The sequence below is a fragment of the Ranitomeya imitator genome, chromosome 1 (genome assembly GCF_032444005.1).
Source record: "Ranitomeya imitator isolate aRanImi1 chromosome 1, aRanImi1.pri, whole genome shotgun sequence".
NCBI lineage: Eukaryota > Metazoa > Chordata > Amphibia > Anura > Dendrobatidae > Ranitomeya > Ranitomeya imitator.
Genome location: NC_091282.1, coordinates 1107081287 through 1107105317, shown reverse-complemented (window position 1 = coordinate 1107105317; position 24031 = coordinate 1107081287). Strand labels below are relative to the sequence as shown.

Sequence of the window (24031 nt, the reverse complement as noted above, 5' to 3'; positions counted from 1 at the left end):
ACGTGGCCGGCCGCGAACAATCAGCGTGGCGAATTGACGCGGGATTTGAACCACGCTTCGCCAATTGGTCGTGGCCAGCCGAATCCTGTGTATTCAATGTATTATTCTAAAATCTTCATAAATAAACTACATACATATTCTAGAATACCCGATGCGTTAGAATCGGGCTACCAACTAGTAAACAATAATTATCTTGTTGTGAAATCTGGTGACATATCTGCTTTTGCTGCTGTGGATTTGCCCTAGAAAATCTCAAATTACTGAAGCAGCCTGACCTTAGGAAGGTTAGAAACCAGAAACCATGTTTTTTTTATTTTATGCATGTACAAGACTTTACTTAGTTATCTCATTTAATGCTATAAAGTCAGACTAAGATCTGAATAGTCAACTAAAAAGAGAAGAAAAAGCTATTATCACATTGAGAGCCTAGGTAGTCAGAAAACACAGAGACGTGAGAGGGTTGAAGGCCTTTTTTAAAACTTTGCAAGCTAAATGTCAAACTACTTCATAACTATCCCCATTTAATTAAGCGGATACTTTGGTGAAAGTTAGTGAGGACTGAACAGAGTTCACTGAAGTTTTAACATATTAAAGTTCTTTCTAACAAAAGAGAACAAGGAATTAGCAGCAGAACCCTCAAGACAAGGATGAAAACATCAAAGGTGATTCAAAATGTGGTTTAACGTCTTACATGCCATGGTGAATAGCGACCATGTAATTTATGTAGTTAGACATACAGTAAGAAAAATTCTCCTCCGTCACCCCATTGGAACCCCTGAACCATGGTTGTGGGGTGCTAATATACTATCATAGCATCCAAGGAACAAAATAAGGTGCCGTTACTTCCTTGTTAGTCCTCTCTAAAAGCCCTGGCACAGGCAGAGATACATAAGAGAATGGTAAACAATTGACACAAATTATTGAAATATTACTGAATATTGTACAAGCAATTGGAGAATCACAGGTTCTTAACCCCTTAAAACCAGGGTTATTTTATATTTTTAAACGCTTTTTTAAACCAGTTTATTTTCCGGTTTGTAAAGAAGAACTCCCATCAAAATTTCTATCCTCTTGACCATTCTCAATTGATAAGTCTGCATTCACTCTGTGCGATTGCAAACTTATGAATCCCCCCAGCAATTCCATGATTCATGGCTTCAAATCCCACCAAGGACAACATCTGCAAGGAGTTTATATGTTCTCCCTGTAATTGCAAGAGTTTCCTCTAGGATCCCCAATTTTCTCCCACTCTTCAAAGACATACTGATAGGGAATATAGAATATGGGCTTCAATGGGGACAGTGATAATAGTGTCTGTATAGCGCTGTTGAATTAATGATGCTATTTACGGGGTGAAAAGTATTGAACATGTCACCAATTTTCTAAGTAAATATATTTCTAAAGGTGCTATTGACATGAAATTCTCACCAGATGCCAGTAAAAACCCTTCCAATCCACACACTGTGTGCTGCGAGGATTTGCCAGTGCCTGAGCCGGGACCGGCAGGCACGTATGCATGTAGTGGGCACAGCCTCACTCCATACACTTGTATAGCGTGATGCCACGTCCATTCATCAGTTGCACCCACTGGACAGCCATGTCACTAGACGTGGTACAGTCTTGCTCAATACAAGTGTATAGAGCGAGGCCGCGTTCACTAGCTGGGCTCTGCCCAGGAGAATGCATAGCGCATACGTACCCACCAGTCTTGGCTCAGAAACCGACAAATCCTTGCAGTACACAGTACGTGCACTGGGGATATTCATATGTCTGCAGTCACACAAAGTGATTGTATACTTATCAATTTAGACCAAACAAACCCTTTAATGTATCGCAGTCATCATATTGTGTAGCACTATGTACTTACAATTGCTCATTTGCTCATTGTGCCCTTTTACCCAGTTAATTCTTCTGTCTTCCTTTATGTCTATGACATTAAGTATTTAAAAGCTGACTAGCTGAATACTTCTAGGCACTATGTAGAGAAAGGAAGTCAATTTTTCCTGTGTGAGTCATGAGTCACTGGAAACTTCCCTGGTAGTGGAGAGGGTGCAGCTGGGTCAGGAAGTAAAGAGGGGAATGATAAAAGCAGGGAAAAGAGACTTTGTGTTTCTACATAGCGCAGTAAAAACCGAAGAATTAGCTGGGTCAAAAGGCAAAATGAGAAAATGTAAGTACCCAATGTTATATCATACAGTTAGGTCCATATATATTTGGACAGAGACAACATTTTTCTAATTTTGGTTACAGACATTACCACAATGAATTTTAAACAAAACAATTCCGGTGCAGTTGAAGTTCAGACTTTCAGCTTTCATTTGAGGGTATCCAGTTTAAAATTGGATGAAGGGTTTAGGAGTTTCAGCTCCTTAACATGTGCCACCCTGTTTTTAAAGGGACCAAAAGTAATTGGACAGATTCAATAATTTTAAATAAAATGTTCATTTTTAGTACTTGGTTGAAAACCCTTTGTTGGCAATGACTGCCTGAAGTCTTGAACTCATGGACATCACCAGACGCTGTGTTTCCTCCTTTTTGATACTCTGCCAGGCCTTCACTGCGGTGGTTTTCAGTTGCTGTGTGTTTGTGGCCTTTTCTGTCTGAAGTTTAGTCTTTAACAAGTGAAATGCTGCTCAATTGGGCTGAGATCAGGTGACTGACTTGGACATTCAAGAATATTCCACTTCTTTGCTTTAATAAACTCCTGGGTTGGTTTGGCTTTATGTTTTGGGTCATTGTCCATCTGTAGTATGAAACGACGACCAATCAGTTTGCTCCATTTGGCTAGATCTGAGCACACAGTATGGCTCTGAATACATCAGAATTCATTCGGCTGCTTCCGTCCTGTGTCACGTCATCAATAAACACTAGTGACCCAGCGCCACTGGCAGCCATGCATGCCCAAGCCATCACACTGCCTCCGCCGTGTTTTACAGATGATTTGGTATGCTTTGGATCATGAGCTGTACCACGCCTTCGCCATACTTTTCTCTTTCCATCATTCTGGTAGAAGTTGATCTTGGTTTCATCTGTCCAAAGAATGTTCTTCCAGAACTGTGGTGGCTTTTTTTTATGTTTTTTAGCAAAGTCCAGTCTAGCCTTTTTCTTCTTGATGCTTATGAGTGGCTTGCACCGTGCAGTGAACCCTCTGTATTTACTTTCATGCAGTCTTCTCTTTATGGTAGATTTGGATATTGATACACCTACCTCCTGGAGAGTGTTGGTCACTTGGTTGGCTGTTGTGAAGGGGTTTCTCTTCACCATGGAGATAATTCTGCGATCATCCACCACTGTTGTCTTCTGTGGACGCCCAGGACTTTTTGCATTGATGAGTTCACCAGTGCTTTCTTTCTTTCTCAGGATGAACCAAACTGTAGATTTTGCCACTCCTAATGTTGTAGCAATTTCTCGGATGGGTTTTTTCTGTTTTTGCAGCTTAAGGATGGCTTGTTTCACCTGCATGGAGAGCTCCTATGACCACATGTTTACTTCACAGCAAAACCTTCCAAATGCAAGCACCACACCTCAAATCAACTCCAGGCCTTTTATCTGCTTAATTGAGAATGACATAATGAAGGAATTGCCCACACCTGTCCATGAAATAGCCTTGGAGTCAATTGTCCAATTACTTTTGGTCCCTTTAAAAACAGGGTGGCACATGTTAAGGAGCTGAAACTCCTAAACCCTTCATCCAATTTTAATGTGGATACCCTCAAATGAAAGCTGAAAGTCAGAACTTCAACTGCATCTGAACTGTTTAGTTTAAAATTCATTGTGGTAATGTCTATAACCAAAATTAGAAAAATGTTGTCTCTGTCCAAATATATATGGACCTAACTGTATAATGATTGCAATATATTATCTTTAGTGGGAGTGCTTCTTTATGTAAAAAAAAACATAAGATGAAAACGAACATAATTGGTATGAGCAAAATTTTCTAGTTCAGAGTTTATACCGGATAGCTAATGTCCGGTACCGAACCCCAGACATGAACTTTTTACCGGAAGTCCAGGTTACTGTTCAGGTTTAATGCCAAATAAAGTTTGTTGAAAGCCTGCACCGCAGCCAGCCAACAAGCTACTAGTCTGTGGGCACTTCTGGAGCCATCAAAGCCATGTCAAGTATTGGCATGACTGTGGTTGATTAGCACACTACGTGATACATCCTGTATAAATGCTGGATCAAGGGTGCACTACCATTCTGCTCTGAATAACGTAGGGACCAGACACAGCTGGAGTAAGGCACAGTGTTAGGTTTTGTGTGTGCACACTCTTCAAAAAAGCCTGTATATGTAATCTGCAACTGTACGTTTTCTAATCTGCATCATGTCTGTGGGAGTATCGCGAATAAAAATAAATTTTTCTACACTGAATCTGTGTCTGTGGAAGTAGTGTGTGTATATGTAAGGGGGATGACTGGACCGCGGGTAACAGCGTGCCGGGTCCGGAACTGTCGAGGTTGCATCCCCTGTTGCCTGGGGGAAGAAATAAGAAGACGGACAAACCTCTTGCCCCGGGGAGGCGAAGTTCTATGAATGGAAAAGCACATCCAGCAGCCAGGAGTTTGGCGTCCGCCATCTCCCGCAACCAACAGTGGGGACCATAGAGAAAGATGTTCAGTGTGTGCCCAGTGAATACCAGAGAGCAAGGTGCTGTGCGCTCCGTGTCCATGAGTAAAGCACACGTGCGACATAAGAGGGACCGGGTACGGGACAGACACTTGCACCCTTATTCTGCCAGTGTATATTTGCCAAGCCACAATGGGCTCGAACAGTACTTTGGCCGGCACCCTTGTCAGCAGCTGCAGCATATGGACTAGAGGCTCAGCAGAAGGTACCGGAGACCGACTGCTGCCACCAGAAAACGGACCGTTGTTTGCAGGACCCCATTGGAAAAGCACCGCGCCAGCCGTTTTTGGCGCCACTGCCTTCAAAGCTTCAGTTGTGAGCTGGGAAGCCTCTGACACGATAAGTGACTTAAACAACTGTACGTAAAAATGAATGCTTCTGCTCTGCACCCATGTCTGTGGAAGTTGTGTGCGAAAAGTAATTTTTCTAAGCGGCACCCATCTCAGTGGGAGAAGTGTGCCTAGAAACAATTTTTTCTACTATGCACCCATGTCTGTGGGAGTACTGTATGTAAAAACAAATTTTTCTAATCTCGACCCTTATCTGTGAGAGTATTGTGCCTATAAACCACATAAAAAAATAATGAGAGCATCAAATAAGGGACGTGGAGCTGCTGGTGTAGTGTGACCGTAGTACAGCCTGATGCAGTGTGACCGTAATGCAGGCTGCTGTACAATGCCTGAAATGCAGCCTGGTGGAGTGTGTCTGTAATTCATCACTTCCACTGTCCATAACTTAAAGGGACACTGTCACCCCCTCCAAGTGTTATAAACTAAAAGAGCCACCTTATGCAGCAGTAATGCTGCATTCTAACAAGGTAACTCTTTTAGTTTTTGCTTCTGTTATTCCCTCAATAAAGCGTTTTATAATTTTCCCCAAATACCTATCTTTAGCCAGGGCGGCAGGTCAGAAACCTCCTCTGTGAAGCGCCCAACTGCCGCCACTCATCTCTTCTGGGGCGATGGTTGTCGCCCCCTGCGCGCTGTTCTTCTTAAATCCGGCGCCTGCGCTGTGCGTGCCTGCCTGGGGCAGGCGCATTGAGAATTGGCAGTCATAGCTCAGATACCGGGTTGCTGACTGCGCCTGTGCGGGCAGTGCGGCCACCCTGTTACTGAATCCCCGCCCCGCACTGTGTTATGCATTATGCACAGTGCGGGGCTGGGATTCCTGGGCAGATTCCTGCACAGACCGACGCTGGAAGGCGGAGAGCCTGGGGGAGCATCTGACAAGCGCAGTGCGCATGCCCAGGAATCCCAGTCCCGCACTGTGCATAATGCATAACACAGTGCGGGGTGGGGATTCAGTAACAGGGTGGCCGCACTGCCCGCACAGGCGCAGTCAGGAACCCGGCATCTGAGCTATGACTGCCAATTCTCAATGCGCCTGCCCCAGGCAGGCACGCACAGCGCAGGCGCCGGATTTAAGAAGAACAGCGCGCAGGGGGCGGCAACCATCGTCCCAGAAGAGATGAGTGACGGCAGTTGGGCGCTTCAAAGAGGAGGCTTCAGACCTGCCTCCCTGGCTAAAGATAGGTATTTGGGGAAAATTATAAAATGCTTTATTGAGGGAATAACAGAAGCAAAAACTAAAAGAGCCACCTTGTTAGAATGCAGCATTACTGCTGCGCAAGTTGGCTCTTTTAGTTTATAACGGCTGGAGGGGGTGACAGTGTCCCTTTAATAGCTTTTTTCCATACACTTATTGACAGATTCATGCATTTATGGTGATCTGTAGACAGAGATTCATAAAAGCAAACTCATTTAATGACCATTCGCAGTTTCACTGTACAATCTGTGTGTACGAAGGTAGTAATTGGAGAGGGCCTCATCTTCAAAACTTTTTCAAATCTATACGCCTTTATAATCTTTTTAAATCTGTCCCCAAATTTTCTCAGAGGCCAAGTCAAGATATTGCTTTTTGCCATCTTGTTCTGTGTCTTGGTATCTTATATATGTATCATCTGCTGGAAATAAGTGTTCATTCTGGTCACATACATTTTTTTCACAGTGCAGAACTTGAAAGCTTTTTACCATACAACCATTGACAGATTCGTGCTTTTTATGGTGATTTGTAAACAGAAATTCATAAAATCAGGCAAAATTTACTCATTTAATGTCCATTCGCAGTATCACTGTAACACGTGAGTATGTGGTACTCGTGGGAGACATTAGTGTACACTACTAGAGCTGAAATTATCACAACTGCTGGCACCAGACTTGGCCTCTAGTAGATCCTCGATAAAGGATTTACAGTACCGTATTTTGCGTATTATAAGACGCACCCCAAATTTTGAGGAGAAAAATAGGGAAAAAAACTTTTTTTAATAAAATGGTGGTGCTTCTTATAATCCATTCGTCTTATTGATTACCGAGGGTGGTGACTGCGGTGAAGCGGGGTCCCTTCATAATTGTCAAAATTAGCCCTTCATAATTGTCATAAAATCAAACACCTATTTCAGGTTTTACCCTGATAGTTTCTAGTGATCGATTTACATGCTATAAAATATGACTGAAATCTGAATCTTCAAGAAAAAGAACAAAAGGCTATTACCACATTACAGAACCTGGCAAATGAGAACGCACAGAGACCTGAGAGGGTAGAAGGCCTTTTTACAATTTTACAAGCTAAATGTCAAACCACTCAATCCTTATCTTGAAACCAGTAACTAAAGAAATATGGTCACTGATGTTTTCACATGAAAAAAATGGTAAAAAAATACCAAAATAATTGTGTTAAAAAAACGAACATAATTGCCATTGCCACCTCTGTAAATGTCAGAATTATTATATTATTTTATTTATCATGTATAGTAAATGATGTAAAAAAAAATAAAATGCCAGATTTACTTTGGAGGAGTTTGCAAAAGTGTGCATGTTCATATACTTTGTTCTTATACCTATAGCTTATATTCTCTGAGATGTACGTATAGGGTTTAGGCCCTCTGAACATGTCTGGTGCTGCGTTGTAGTTTAACTAAACTTTCCAATGGAATGGAATTGTATCTGCCATATTAGTTGGACATGTGCAGGAGCTTGTCCAGGAGCCTGAAAACAGCTTCCTAAAAAGCAAGCCCGAGAACTTGTTCCCTATAACTTCTAAGTAATATGGTGTGTGCAAGCTACTCGGCTTCGTACTTTGAGCATGCTCAGAAACTATTCTTACAGGCATGGGGTAGCGTTATAAGCAGATCTTTCATTGTAGTAGAAAAGGTCTCATCCAAGCAGATGACACCTAACATGTTTTTAGAGAGGTATATGTCCACTTAGTATTGCGCTGTTCCGTGTAAGTTATGCTCTTCAGTTTCTATGTACAGTATGGTATCTGTTTTTACATTTCTGCTCTGCTGCCACCTAATGGCCTTTTTCCATATGGCAGCTTGTTATTCATTGGCAGCTTGCACAGTTTCCCACTGCCGAAACAGAGCAAATACAACCCGATACTGTCCATTATGAAGACTGGGAAGCAGAGCCCGCTCCCGAAACAGACCAAGACGCATGACCAGTATGTTCCCTCAAGCTAACGTTAAAGGTCGTCGAGAACTACAGTTCCAAAAGGGATGAGTTCAATGACAATTATGGGAACGAGTCGCCTCCCTCATGTCAAGCGTCCAACGCCACAAAGATGATGCAGCGAGTTTACAGGACACTATAAGACAGCTAGACATGGCCCACGGAAGATATAAGAGACTGTCCGCAAGGTATGCCGCCTTCCTAAAAGACACTAAAATCGACTAAGCACTATCAGAGTTAAGCAAAGCAGATTCCACAGACAGAGAAAGGGATGCCGCCGTGCAAGATGCCAAAGGTAAAGTGGAGCTTCGTATCGCCCATCTGCAAGAATCTAGATCGCACAGGTCAGCCTCATCTAAACACTCTGTTCGGTCATATAAATCATCCTGCTCAAGAACTTCAACCCTCAGCAACAGAATCCTAAAGGCCCATTTAAACGTAGAGCAATCCAAACTAAGATGTTACTACACAGAAAAGAAAGCAGAAGAAGAAGTTAAGAAAGCAGAGGTAGAAGCAGAGGCTCGAGCAAAGATCCTTCAAACAGAAGCAGAGGCTTGAGTAAAGATTCTTCAAACAGAAATGGAGGAAGAAATCAAGCTAGCTGAAGTAAAAATACTCAAGCAAGCATTGAAGTAAAACCTCGACCCGATTTGCCTACCACCACAGGAAGAAGACATCCCAGCTGTGCGTACCAGCGACTACGTGCAGAAACAGTTACCTGCAGTGCACACCTTTTCCAGTGACGTTTAACCCAATATTGTGGAAACGTCCAAGTCAGCTCAACTTACAGTGCCAGTGTTACCCACAGCATCCACAGAGATCCAAGACCAATGCCATGATGTGTCCCATCAGGAGCAGCAATCACCGCAAGACGACCACAAGGCGCACTCCAGCCAGCCTCCACTGTTCAAGCAGCATTCATCAGAATCTCCAGAGGTTAAACCACAGCTCAACCCTGCAGCAACATCATTTTACCCGGGAACAATTCACCCTTCCACGCCACCCAACTTATACGCCCAAGGGGCACCACAAGCTAACACGGTAACAAGAAGTGAAGGATCAGACATGTCCGAGTTTGCCAGGGTCATGGTGAGCAGAGAGCTAATCAACACCAGTCTCTTGAAATTCGATGACCGTGCAGAGAACTACAGAGCCTGGAAAGCAACCTTCAAGGCCACCATTACTGACCTCAACCTATCCGTGGAGCAGGAGCTCGACCTTACGGTCAAATGGTTGGGTCCTGTATCCACAAACTGTATCAAGAGTCTTAGGACAGTCTATGTGGGGCAAGGTGAAGCAGGTCTTGCTGCTACCTGGCAGAGACTCGAAAGAACCTACAGCAGCGCTGAAGCCATAAAAAAATCTCTATTCAAGAGACTGCACAATGTGCCAAGGATCAACCTCAAGGAAGCCCACAAGCTTCTGGACTTAAGTTATCTGTTTATGGAGCTGGAACTTGCTAAAAGAGACCCTCGTCTGTTTGGCCTGTGCTACCTGGACACTGCCCATGGGGTGAACCCAATCATCTCAAAGCTGCCACACAGTCTGCAAGAGAAGTGGGCAGTGTGTGTCTCCAGGTACAAAAGGTCACATGACATCACCTTTCCTCCATTCATTCAGTTCTGCAAGTTCATCGACGAACAGGCCCAAATAAGGAATGATCCTAGCCTCGACTTCCTGGAATCTAACACTGCATCTCCAGCAACACTGTCATCAAGGTATGAAAGCGTCACACATAGACGCAAGGACTTGAGGAACAGTGTAAGCGTCAAAAAGACTAACCTGCCACCACCTGCCGACAAACAGTATACTATTCCGTTGAGGGATAAGTCTTTCAATTGTGAGTGTCCCGCTCACAAAAAAACACACTCACTGAACAAATGTAGAGACTTCAGGTCCAAAACCATGCAGGAGCGCAAGAAAATCCCCAGTGAACTTGGGGTATGTTTCAAGTACTGCGCCTCCTCAGAACACATGGCCAAGGACTGTAAATCTGCCATTAAGTGTGAAGAATGTCATAGCTACAGACACCCATCAGCCTTGCACCCAGCCTCAGCCACCAGCGATTCAGCAGTCGCAGTTACCTCTAGTCCCACTACAAGCTATGGCGGGAAGCCACAGAGTCACACCAAGTCCACCACTTTCTCCCTATGCAGATGACTTAGGAAGATTGGTGTTTCGTACAAATAAGGATGACAATAAAGTAGCCCGTCAATGGAATACAAGGATTTAGTAAGGATAATGGACAATGAGTTCCTTAAGGATGAGACTAATCACTGGGTTTTCCCCTACCCTTCCGAGCTACCAGGGTAAGACTCCCGAACAATTGTGAACAAGCCTTGTCCAGATTCAACTCTCTCCAGTGCACACTAAGCAACAAATCAGAAATGAAAGAACATATCGTCACCTTTATGGGCAAAATATTCCATAATAACCACGCGGAGCCAGCAAATTACAATTGTCTTTGACTCAAGCGCCAAACATCAAGGGGTATCTCTCAACGATTTCCTCCTCATGGGTCCTAATCTGACAAATAACCTAGTAGGAGTGTTAATGAGGTTCAAGAAAGAGCCCATTGCCATCATTGCCGACATTGAACAGATGCTCCACTGTTTCATAGTCAGAGAGGACCACAGACATTTCCAAAGAGATGTTGGAGTATCGCATTAGGGTGCACATATTCGGCAACAGCCCTTCACCCGCAGTGGCAACCTATGGCCTGCAGAGGACCGCACAAGAAGGAGAGTCCAAATATGGAACAGACAACTGAGACTTTGTAGAGAAAGACTTCTATGTAGATGATGGACTAAAATCTCTACCAACAGAAAAAGCGGTGATCGACCTACTTAAGAGGACCCAAGGTATGTTGTACTGAGCTAAGCTTAGACTGCACACTATTGCTTCAAACTGCCTGGCTGTCATGAGAGCCTTTGTGTCAAGTGACCACACACCAGGATTCAAGGACATAGACATGGGACCAGACTGTCGGCCTGTGCAGAGAAGCTTAGGCCTGTCAGTTGACGCCTTCAGCTTCCAAATCAACTGTGCAGACAAACCATTCACTAAACGTGGTGTCCTGTCAGTGATGAATAGCTTACAAGATCCACTGGGATTCTTAGCCACAATTACCATACAAGGTAAATCCCTTCTGAGACAGCTTTCTGAAACCGTCAAGGAATGGGATGCCCCATTCCCTCCTGATAGGGAACCAAAATGGAAAACCTGGAAGCAGTCTTTGTGTGCTTTGGATGAAATCCACATTCCGAGATGCTATGCCAGAATCTCACTTGCTGCTAGCACCAGGACAGAATTCCATGTGTTCTCGGATGCATCCATGGAGGCCTTTGCAGCTGTTGCCAACCTGATGGTGACAGGATTTGAAAATCAAGATCATGTTGGGTTCGTTTTTGGCAAGGCTAAGTTTGCTCCCAAGCCTGAACACACTACTCCCAGGCTTGAACTCTATGGGACCGTGCTTGCAGTAGAACTTGCAGACTTTATACAGCATGAGCTGGACACTGACATAGATGACATACAATACTACAGTGACAGTAAAGTCATCTTAGGTTACATCTACAACCAAGCAAGGCACTTCTATGTGTATGTCAGTAACCGCATTGAGAGAATAAGGAGGTCTTCCAAGCTTTAACCATGGCACTATATCTCATCTGAAGTTAATCCAGCCGACCATGCCACTAGACCTATGTCTATAAATTATTTTGCTTACTCTTCTTGGCTTTCAAGTCCAAAGTTTCTGCTGGAACAGAAGGGAGGTGAATGTTTTCAGGAAGGTTTCAGCATACTTCTCCAATTGGATGAAACTCGTCAAGACTATCGCAAGGTTAGTCTACATTGCGAGATGTTATCACAAGTCACATGGAGACAAAGACTGTAATGGTTGGCACGCCTGCCAAAAACAACTCTCTTCTGAGGACATTCCAGTAGGATGAATGATGAGCAGAACACCGCATTAGTACTTTGTCCATTGGATTACTGTTGGGTCAGAGATAGTTTGGCCTAGTGCGGCTTCTCTGATCCGAAGATGGGTTTCCTTTGGATTATCTCAGAAACTGACTTAAAGACATTCATATATCTAATTTGAAGTTGTTATTATTACATTGCATGCATGTTTTTGTTTGGTTTTCATTTCTATGTTGTTGGACTTTTTTTCAAGGACATTAATATAGGGAAATCCCTTAAGGAATTTCAGACAGGGAGTGTGCTGTTCCATGTAAGTTATGCGCTTCAGTTTCTATGTATGGTATCTGTTTTTACTTTTCTGCTCTGCTACCGCCCAATAGCCTTTTTCCATATGGCAGCTTGTTATGCATTAATTTTGTTGGCACGCTTTCCACTTCTGGTTCAGGGGTCACGTCTTCTTCTACCTGCTGGCAGCCATTTCATTTTTAGCCTGCTTGCTGTTGTGAGAGGATACGCTGGAACTTTGCTTAGGAAGGCATCAGTCTTTTGACCACTCGCTGTCACAAATACACTTGCTCTACTTGGCTCAACTCTGGAGAAGTTACTGTATAACCATCGTACTTTGTATGTCCAGATTTACAAAAAAAAAGTCTGGATTGCACAATCCCTGGTGTGCATCATCTCTCTGGATGCTGAACAGCATTGGTCCTGTCTGCTTTGCATGGAGGAAACAGATGGTATGAATCTCTCACAACTCCTATTAATCAACAACACCTCCATTCGCCTCATGCGGGGACAGATCAAGTATACTGATTTGATTTTAGAGAAGTACGTTTGTAGCTGACCTGCAGTTGCCTCGTTCTTCAATGGTGTCAATAACAGAGTGTTTAAATGCCACTGTTAGCCCCAGACCCCTTTGCATGCCTGATCCAGATGAACATTGCCACAGTGTAATTGAGCAAAACAAATTTCAGAACCCTTGTCCATCATGAACATCAGTTGTCCGAGGCCACTCCTACTATCTCCTACTACCTACTGGGATCCCCAATGAATCTTCTGATTAGTCATCATCAGGAAGTTACTCTGGGCTTACAAATCAGAAGAGGTGCCAAGGATTGTGACAAGTAGCAGAAGGTTTTCAGGGCTCTAGTCTAGCAGGCATTGATTACCGACTAGGATGATGGACCAGAGTCCTGTGAATAATTTTAGTACAATTCTAGTCGGAGGAATAACTAATATAACTATATTGCTAGTAGGAGCACTTTGGTTTTAATATTTGCTTATTAGTGTTATTTTATGTATTAGTGTAGAGACATTTTGCTTCATCTTCATATCCTTCATTATAAGGGAATTACCTCTTTCCTCTGATATGTTATAAGGTGTGCATCATTGTTAGCTAAATATTGGCGATTATTTATTTTTCTGTGTGGTTAATATTCTAGAACACACCATATTGCCCGGTTAATTATAATGAGTTATTGGGGAATAACTAGGTTGGGGCATCTTATCATGGCTATCCCCTAGAAGTGTAATATATACACATTTGTGCTTTTTATTTAGGTTTTTTAGGTGAAATTATTGTTTATGTGTGTTGGGTGTATCAATAAAATATTCCCATCTTGCTCTACTTGCTCTACTTGTGTGCATATCGTTTTTGTCATTCCTTTGAGTGTGAATTATCAATACATGATATAGTACCAGCTTTCCCATGGTGCCACTTTTTTGTTGTATGTGTTATTTACTTTTTATCTACTTCAACAATATTTTGCAAATCTCAATATTTAGATTGGTTTAACAGGGGAATTCCTTTAATGTCGTCCCCAGCTCTTACCACATATTATGTCCAAAGCACAAAGCGTTACATCCATGAAGCAGTTGAAAGTCCCTTTGCCAGCACGGCCGTTGAGCTTCTCCACCAATATTTTTGACTGTTCATTCATAACTTCAAGGAATTCCGAAAGAATTTCAAAGTGGAAGGAAGGTGTTATCATCTTTCTTCTGGACCTCCACTTATCTCCAGTGCTGGAGTAGACCAAATATGTAAAAAGAAATATGAAAAAGTAGAAATAACTGAAAGACATGTCTTTGAACATAATAACTATGTTGAAACAGTTATAATTTAAGAGTCATTGCAAAAATCACAATGTGTTCTTAGAACAATTTAGATACGGTATATATTTATTTGTGGCAACATAACTAATTGTTATATCTTCCCTGTGTTTCACATTTACTCTCCTTCTGATGCCATCTACATCGATATAGCTGCATTTATGCTTTTACATCATTGAACTACTCGCTGGTTTGCAATAGAAATCAAAAGTCCTTCACTCCGCTGCGTAAACACAACTGATACAATCTGGGCTGACATGTTAACATTGTTAACATGTTAACATTAACACCCCATTGAGTCTCCTCTCCTCCAGACCCTGGGAACCATCCGGACCGCACACGCCATATAAGACGACACCCGGCGTATAAGTTGACCCCCGTCTAATACGGCGAGTATATCCCAAACTCCATATTTTATATGGAAAAGTTGGGGGTCATCTTATATGCCCAGTCTTCTTATACACCAGAAAATACAGTAAGTAAAAAGAAAAAGTGCATCTAATTAACATAGAGTTCTTAGTAATACTGTTTTTGATCAAAAATAGAATAAAAGCCATCCCACCATCGACAAGGTAACTCTGATCGGGACGGTCCTACACTGTCTGACACATGGTAAGGTTTTTAATATTAGACAGTGAAGGACCGTCCCAATCAGAGTTACCTTGTCGATGGTGGGATGGCTTTTATTCTATTTTTGATCAAAAACAGTATTACTGAGAACTCTGTGTTATTTAAATGTACTTGCTTTTTACTTATTTAGTTACAGAAGGGTTCTTGCTCATTTTGTTTCTTGTAGATTTTGTATCCTTTATATTCATTGTAGATTTTGTTTTCAGAGCTTGCTTCAGCCATTTTCAGCCTGTAAGAAGTGTTCAACAGGTGATGCTTCTTTCACTATTCAGCATAGTGCATTTAACCCCTTTCTGACATATGACATACCATCCTGTCGAGGTGGTATGTGCCCGTATGACCACCGACGGGATAGTACGTCATCACCGATCAGCCGCGCTCATGGGGGGAGCGACGCCGATCGGGACCGGGTGTCAGCTGAGTATCACAGCTCACATCTGGCAATATGTGCCAGGAGTGGTCACGGATCGCTCCTGGCACATTAACCCCTGGAACACTGCGATCAAACATGATCGCAGCGTTTCGGCGGCATAGGGAAGCAGTGCTTCCCTGAGACCCTCGGAGCAACGCGATGTGATCGCATTGCTCCGATGGTCTCCTCCATCCTCCTCCCTGCAGGCCTCGGATCCAAAATGGCCACGGTGCTCCTTCCGGGTCCTGCAGGGAGGTGGCTTGCAAGCGCCTGCTCAGAGCAGGCACCGGCATGCCTCCTGCAGTGCCTGTTAGATAGCTGATCTGACACAGTGCACTGCAAACTGTCAGATCAGCGATCTGACACTATATAGTCATGTCCCCCCGGGACAAAGTAAATAAGTAAAAAAATATATATATTTACATGTTTAAAAAAAAACTTAAATAAAGAAAAAAAAATATTGTTCCAATAAATACATTTCTTTATCTAAATAAAAAAACTATAAAAGTACACATATTTAGTATCGTCGTGTCCATATGACCCGACCTATAAATCTGTCCCACTAGTTAACCCCTTCAGTGAACACTGAAAAAAAAATGGGGCAAAAAACAATGCTTTATTATCATACCGCCGAACAAAATGTGGAATAACACGCAATCAAAAAGACGGATATAAAAAAACATGGTACCACTGAAAACGTCATCTTGTCCCGCAAAAAACGAGCTGCCGTACAGCATCATCAGCAAAAAACTAAAAAAGTTACAGTCCTCAGAATAAAGCGATGCAAAAATAATTATTTTTTATATAAAATAGTTTTTATCATATAAAAGCGCCAAAACATAAAAAAATGATATAAATGAGGTATCGCTGTAATCGTACTGACCCGAAGAATAAAATAACGTTACCAAACAAGAAAAGGTATAAACACCCCCCCCCCCCCAAAAGAAATTCATGAATTGCTGGTTTTTGGTCATTCTGCCTCACAAAAATCAGAATAAAAAGTCATCAAAAAATGTCACGTGCCTGAAAATGGTACCAATAAAAACGTCAACTCGTCCCGCAAAAAAACAAGACCTCACATGACTCTGTGGACCAAAATATGGAAAAATTATAGCTCTCAAAATGTGGAGACGCAAAAACTATTTTTTGCAATAAAAAGCTGCCAATCATAAAAAACCCGCTATAAATAGTAAATCAAACCCCCCTTCATCACCTCCTTAGTTAGGGAAAAATAATAAAATAAAAAAAAAGTTTTTATTTCCATTTTCCCATTAGGGTTAGGGTTGGGGCTAAAATTAGGGTTAGGGTTGGGGCTAAAGTTAGTGTTAGGGCTAAAGTTAGGGTTAGGGTTGGGGCTAAAGTTAGGGATGGGGCTAAAGTTAGTGATAGGGTTTGGATTACATTTACGGTTAGGATTAGGGTGAGGGGTGTGTCAGGGTTAGGGGTGTGGTTAGGGTTATGGTTGGGATTAGGGTTAGGGGTGTGTTGAAGTTAGGGGTGTGGTTAGGGTTGGGAATAGGGGTATGTTGGGGATAAGGGTATTGTTGGGATTAGGGTTAGGGGCGTGATCGGGTTAGTGGTGTGGTTAGGGTTATGGTTAGGGTTGGGATTAGGGTTAGGGGTGTGTTTGGGTTAGGGTTTCAGTTAGAATTGGAGTTTACACTGTTTAGGCACATCAGTGGCTCTCTAAACGCAACATGGTGTCCGATCTCAATTCCAGCCAATTTTACACTGAAAAGTCAAACGGCGCTCCTTCCATTCCAAGCTCTGCCATGTGCCCAAACAGTGGTTTACCCCCACATATGAGGTATCAGCGTACTCAGGACAAATTGCACAAAAACTTTTTGGGTCCAACTTTTTCTGTTACCCTTGGGAAAATAAAAAATTGGGGGTGAAAATATAATTTTTGTGAAAAAATATGATTTTTTATTTTTACGGCTCTACATTATAAACTTCTGTGAAGCACTTGGAGGGTCAAAGTGCTCACCACAAAACTAGATAAGTTCCTTAGGGGGTCTTCTTTCCAAAACTGTGTCACTTGGGGGGGTTTCAATGTTTAGGCACATCAGGGGCTCTCCAAACGCGACATGGAGTCCTATCTCAATTCCAGTCAATTTTGCACTGAAAAGTCAAATGGCGCTCCTTCCCTTCCGAGCTCTCCCATGCGCCCAAACAGTGGTTTACACCCACATATGGGGCGTACACAGGACAAATTGCACAACAACTTTTGGAGTCCAGTTTCTCCTGTTACCCTTGGTAAAATAAAACAAATTGGAGTTGAAGTAAATTTTTTGTGAAGAAAAGTTAAATGTTCATTTTTTGTTAAACATTCCAAAAATTCCTGTGAAACACCTGAAGGGTTAATAAACTTCTTGAATCTGGTTTTGAGCACCTTGAGGGGTGCAGTTTTTAGAATGGTGTCACACTTGGGTATTTTTATATAGACCCCTCAAAATGACTTCAAATGTGATGTGGTCCCTAAAAAAAAATGGTGGTGTAAAAATGAGAAATTGCTGGTCAAATTTTAACCCTTATAACTCCCTAACAAAAAAATTTTGGTTCCAAAATTGTGCTGATGTAAAGTAGACATGTGGGAAATGTTCCTTATTAAGTATTTTGTGTGATATATCTCTGTGATTTAAGGGTATAAGAATTCAAAGTTGGAAAATTGCGAAATTTTCAAAAGTTTAACCAAATTTCCATTTTTTTTTACAAATAAACGCAGGAAATATCAAATAAATTGTACCACTAAGTACAATATGTCTCGAGAAAACAATGTCATAATCATCAGGATTCGTTGAAGCGTTCTAGAGTTATAACCTCATAAAGGGACAGTAGTCAGAATTGTAAAAATTGGCCCGGTCATTAACCTGCAAGCCACCGTTGGGGGTAAAGAGGTTAAACAGTGTGTAAGCCTTTTTACATTTATTCACGACTAACAGTCAGATCGACTTGAAACACATCAGGAAAAAACAGTAGGCCCGTTCAACATTTTTGTTGAGGCTGATGCTGAATCACTTTGTCGTGATTCTATTAGTAGACTTACTGTGAGGCTTAGTGTAAGCCAAAATTTTTGCCACAATATTGGCGCATTATTTTGGCAAACAGGTTAGCACGTTCGGCCACACCCATTTTATGTAAACCACACCCATTTCCATCAAGGCCACCCCCACTTGACTGTCAAGTCATAAAAAATTAGATCAAACTGTGTTAGGCCTGTCTCACACGTCCAGATAATTCCGGTACCAGAAAAATCGGTACTGGAGTTATCCGTGTCCGTGTGTCCATGTGCTCACGTGGCACCTCAGTGTGGCACACGTGCACGTGTGCCGACTGGGTACCACACGGACCATGCAGGAGACAGCGCTAGAGTTAAACGCTGTCCCCTGCTTTGGGTGCTTACTCCGGAATTCATTCCTTCTTCCCAGCAGCATTCGCTGGAGAGAAGAAATGAAAAATCATTGTTTTTTTATTTTTGTTGTTGTTAAAATAAAGTTCCCAGTTATCTAGGAAGGCGGGAGCTGACCGGGAACTTTATTTTAAACAAAAAAAAAAATAAAAAAACATGATTTTTCATTCCCTCTCTCCAGCGAACGCTGCTGGGGAGAAGGAATGAATGTCGGCTTCAGCACCACACGCTGAGGGGACAGCGCTTACTGTAGTGCTGTCTCCTGCAGGTCTGTGTGGTACCCAATCGGCACACGGGCGGCACACGGACAGCATCCATGTGCGGTACGTGTTTACACGGACCCATTGACTTTAATGGGTCCGTGTGATCCGTGCTTTCCCACAAACACTGACATGTCTCCGTGTTTTGCAAACGGACACATGGTCCGTGAAAACACGCTGACCTGTGCAGAGACACATTGATTTTAATGTGTCTACGTGAGTCAGCGTCTCCACACGTACCGGAGCCACTGACGTGTGAAAACGGCCTTAAAATGTTTAATATATTATAATTAATCTGAAAGAACCACTAAAGTTGGCTCAATGTTAAATCTGCATTTTAAGACTGTCTAGTCTAAGTCGCAATGTCTAGGAATTAGAAAGAATTAATAAATAGGCCCCAACAGTGTTATCCATTTCTAAAATTTCAACAGTGAATAAAAGACCCATTTTAATTTGTTCTGTGAAACCTGATTTAAAGGGGATGTCCCATAATGAAATGTTACACTTCTATGGATCACTTAAAACATATTTCAATAAAAACCATTTTAAAAAACACACAAGCATATAAGTCTGGTAGCTCCCTCACTGCTATTGTGCAGGCCAGTCAATAAGAATCAGCAGAGTATAAGCAGCTTTGTCCTTTTAGAAGAGAATATCCACCTACAAAAAGAGGCACCACACATTCATAATAAAATCCACTTTATTAATATCAAGAAAAAGACCAAAAATGGCCATAAAGAAAGCCTAAATAGGCAGCAGGTGAGGGGTAACAGACACAGAAAAAGGTAGACAACTGGCATACATTACACAAATTTATACATACATATGCACACTGGTATGTCCAGATAACTCACATTACATAAATAAGGGGGGCATAATAAGCTTTTGGCGGCTATACATGGCATAATACATTAAATAGAAAATAGTTACAGACAATATCAAAAATGAGCATATACTCTAAGTATCAAAAGGCCGATGTGCCATACATTAACACATTCAGATTTAGCCAGAAACCACCGCCTGCTATTAGTGAATTGCTATGCCTATAAGCACATATTTACCTAGTAATGGAGAGAGAGCCAGGAGTCCACCACACCCGACGCGCGTTTCGCAATGAAATGCTTCGTCCAGGCGGTGAGCCCACATCTTTCCCTGCACATGTCAGCTGTTTTGAACAGCTGACATGTGCCGCTAACAGCCACGGGAGGAATCACGACCCTCCGTGTCTGTTAACGCTGACAGCGGCATTTAACATGCATTTCTGGCAATCGCGCCGGAAATCCGCCCATTCGTGACCCCTGTCACGTAATCGCGGGTCACCGATGGGTTGACATTACAACCAGAGGAGACCTCTATGGTTGTCACTGCCGGATTGCTATGAGCACCACCCGGTGCAGGCGATCTGATCATCGCCTGCATCGCCTGCTGTGAATCCCAGCCCCGCAGTGTGTTATGCATTATGCACAGTGCGGGGCTGGGATTCACAAGGTGGGCGGCCGCACAGGCGCAGTCTGCGAGACTGCATCTGAGGTCAGACGGGCAGCGCTCACTGCGCCTGCCCCAGGTAGAACTAAACAGTGCAGGCGCCGGATTTGATTGGAAAACAGCGCTGAGGGGGCGGCGCCCGGCGCCGAAGAAGCCTTGAGTGACGGTAGTGTGGCGGTTGCAGCAGGGGGGTTAAGACCTGCCTCCAGGACTAAAGACAGGTATTTTTGCAAAATTATAAAACGCTTTATTTCTGCTTTGACTGCCCCAATAACTAAAAGAGCCACCTTGTTAGAATGTGGCATTACTGCTGCACAAGGTGGCTCTTTTAGTTTCTAACGGCTGGAGGGGGTGACACAGTCGCTTTAAGGGGTTAAACCTTGGGCTACAGGTTGCGCCAATGATATGTCGGCCCCTGTAGTAGGATAGACAGTACATGAGCCATTACCAGATAATGTAGAAAATGTTTCTATTGCTTTTCTATCCTTGAAATTGTGCAGGCTAAAACACGTATCTAATAGAATAAGTAAATTATTCATTTTTTTTACCTTGTTAGGAGACCTAAACCGAGCCAAGGATGAAGAAACTTATAAGCAAATGATTTGTCCATGTGTTTTGAAGTACTCAGTATGGGCTACAAAACAGAAGATAAACACATAAAAACAAGAGTATGATAAACTTTTCTGTTTTCCTATTTCACTCTCCTATAAGGCCACATTCCCACCTTCAGTGCTTGGTCAGTATTTTACCTCAGTATTTGAAAATCAAAACCATCAGTGGAACAATCAGAGGAAAATTATAATAGAAACACGTCAGCACTTCTGTATTTATCACCCACTCCTGGTTTTGGCTTACAGATACTGAGGTAAAATACTGACCAAAAACTGCATGTGTGAACATGGCTAATAAATTACCCCACCCTTCTGGTAACAAGAATACAGTATATTATAATATAGTTTTGGCTATACTGATAAAGTAAAAGAGTCTTATCATGGGGACAAATAGAAGGACCCAACACCAGGTGGCTTTTGTAGACAACCACCAGAACATCATCTGGTTTTCAAAACAATTACACATAAACAATTCGAAAGGGAACCTGACATCACAGAACTTTCTCTATTAGCAATGACTAGGGATGAGTGAACATGCTCGTAGATACCCGGTCGTCACTCGAGTATCATGGTGCTCAGATGTGTTCGTTACTCAGCGAGTAATAAGCGGTGTGCGAGTGAAAACTCGAATCCCAGCCCGCATCTTTGATGCCTATCATGCAGCCAATAAGCATGCATGGATTGCCTGTGAGTCAATGTAATGCCGTAGCCTTATTGGTTGTGGCATTACTGTGATTGGCTGGCCGGGTGACATCATCTGAGATTATAAAAGGACAGGCGCTGCCCGGCTCAGTCCACTGATGCCATTGCACTGCTCTGTGACACTTCATATTGGAGGGAGAGAATGGTTGACTAAGGCCGGTGTCACACTTGCAACTATAATGCGAGAAACTTGCGTGAAAAGAAATACATGCAGCTGCACACTCCTGTTCCGAGTGCTGATGGCAGTGCCTGCTATTGAAGCGAGAGACTCGCACGAGTTTCTCGCATTGCAGTTGCAAGTGTGACACCGGCCTAAGCCTGTATGTGCACAGTGTAATGAAACAGAGGCCTATAGTGTTGATACTGGTGCTGAAGCTGAGTCATTATACTAACAGCCTTTCTAAGGGATAATCGTTTGTATCACATACAATCTGCATTTAGCCTCGGGAGGGAGAGAGAGTCGCAGGAACAGGGAGAGTGACAGAATCCAGTCTGTAGACAGGGATTAGGCCTGTGCAGTCCACTGGCAAAGCTGCATTTTATTTTTGTGGGGCTCAAAAAATGTAATATATTTTGATCCATCAAGTTTTATGTGCTTTGAGGTCCTTTTTTCTGTTATATAACAAACCCAAAAATCACAAAAACATTTTCCTAGGCTGCATTTTTCAGCCATACACTGTTCTGTAGCGTGCATTAAAATTCTGTTTCTCTAAGTCTGGGGCCACACTAGACCGTAACACAGACGAGTGCTATGCGATAAAACATTGCATAGCACTCGGACCAATGTTAATCTATGGAGCAGCTCCCATCATCCGTTGTTTTCTCAGCCGTATTACACGTGTGAGTGAAATCGCAGCGATTGTGACCATATTACGCCCGAAATATGCCAATGAAAGTCTATGGGTGTGAGAAAAACTCGCACACCACACGGACCATCAGTGTGACTTGCGAGAAATACGCATCGGTGTTCTATAGAAAAGCCGGCAATTCAGTGTGGTGTACAGTAACACTGACAGGTTAAAATAGAATAGCTAAAATAAATGTCTGCACACAGTTTAAGTATTGTGATGCAGTGACTCCTGTGACAGCTAGGGGGCGCTGTGTGTGCTCCTTGGGAGGTACATGGAGGCATATCTGTTGTTATAATGGTGGTGAAACAGTGTCTGGCAGACTTGTGAATGGCCGATATGTGTCACAGAGGGAGTCTGCGTGGTAAGTGTGATGATGTAATGTTGTTGTTTTGGGACCTGTAGTCCCACAAGTATTGGTGTAGTTGTAAGGGAGACTTACTAGGCTAGTTATGTGAGATGGGCGGGACAAACTAGCCACACATCCACACTCCCAAACAGGGGAGTGGTTAAAAGGTATATAATGTGACCAGGGTGTGGGTCACATGGTGTGTGTGTGGTTCCTGTGTGGTTCCAGTGTTTGGACCTGAGTGGTGAAGGTCCTGGAAGCCTGTGTTGGATTTCCTGGGAGTAGGCTTCCTGAAGAGCACATTCTGGTGTGTTGGGAGGTCCTGGTAGTAGGACTGGATCCCTGAATAGCGCACAGAAAGACTATGGTTCTGGATGGTCTGTGTTGGGGAAGCTACCAACCTTCGGTGGGTCTGGACTGACTAAGGTATGCCGCCCAGGCAAGTTGGTGATCCCTGTGAGGCAGCTTTCCCGGAAGAGTGGACTGACAAGGTGTCAGCAGGTGGAGCAGGAGCTCCCGTCACATACCTATACAGACTGTTGGTGCTTGTGATGTTCTATGAACTGTGTGGTCTCCCACGGTGACTGAATGAAGTGAGGTTCAGCGTGTTTAGAGACCACAACCCAGTGTCATGTGCACTGTATGTGACTTGGGACATTGGCGAAGTGTACGGCGTTCGGACACCCATGGTAACTGGGCCAAGTGAGAGGTCCAGCATGTTTAGTGTCTGTGAGACAAAGCCGTATGTGAAGTGTTTAAGGTAAAGCTGCAAGTTAATATCACCAGTTGTTGCCTGTTGTGTTTTATGAAACGTATAATATGAACTATGCAAACCCGGTTTATGACACTTTAATAAACCGTTTGGACTGTTTTGTTTGGAAAAATCGTGCCTGACTGTGTTAATCCCATGATAGATAGAAATGTAATTATTATAAGGCAAAAGCTAAGCTAATAACAGCATTTTCACAACATACTGTATATTTCAACACCAAAGATATTTGATAAACAACATTCTTAGTTTTTCCTTCAGGTGCAAAGACGAACAGATTTTTGGCTGTTCCAACTCTTGAACAGGCCACATAAAGTTGACCATGAGAAAAGCATGGAGATTGTAAATTGACTCCAACTACTTTCAAAGACTGTCCCTGAGCCTTGTTGA

At 42.9% G+C, this 24031-nt stretch overlaps 1 protein-coding gene across 1 annotated transcript in view; it reads right to left on the bottom strand.

The window, feature by feature from the left end:
* The window catches only part of LOC138656959 (cytochrome P450 4V2-like), an 86865-nt gene that overhangs the window by 49010 nt on the left and 13824 nt on the right, over nucleotides 1-24031 (bottom strand). Inside the window, exons 3-4 of the mRNA XM_069744363.1 lie at nucleotides 20911-20996; nucleotides 13889-14079 (exon numbers count right to left, since the gene is read on the bottom strand). Coding sequence (XP_069600464.1) covers nucleotides 13889-14079; nucleotides 20911-20996 — 277 coding nt within the window. The remainder of the gene's footprint in view (nucleotides 1-13888; nucleotides 14080-20910; nucleotides 20997-24031) is intronic.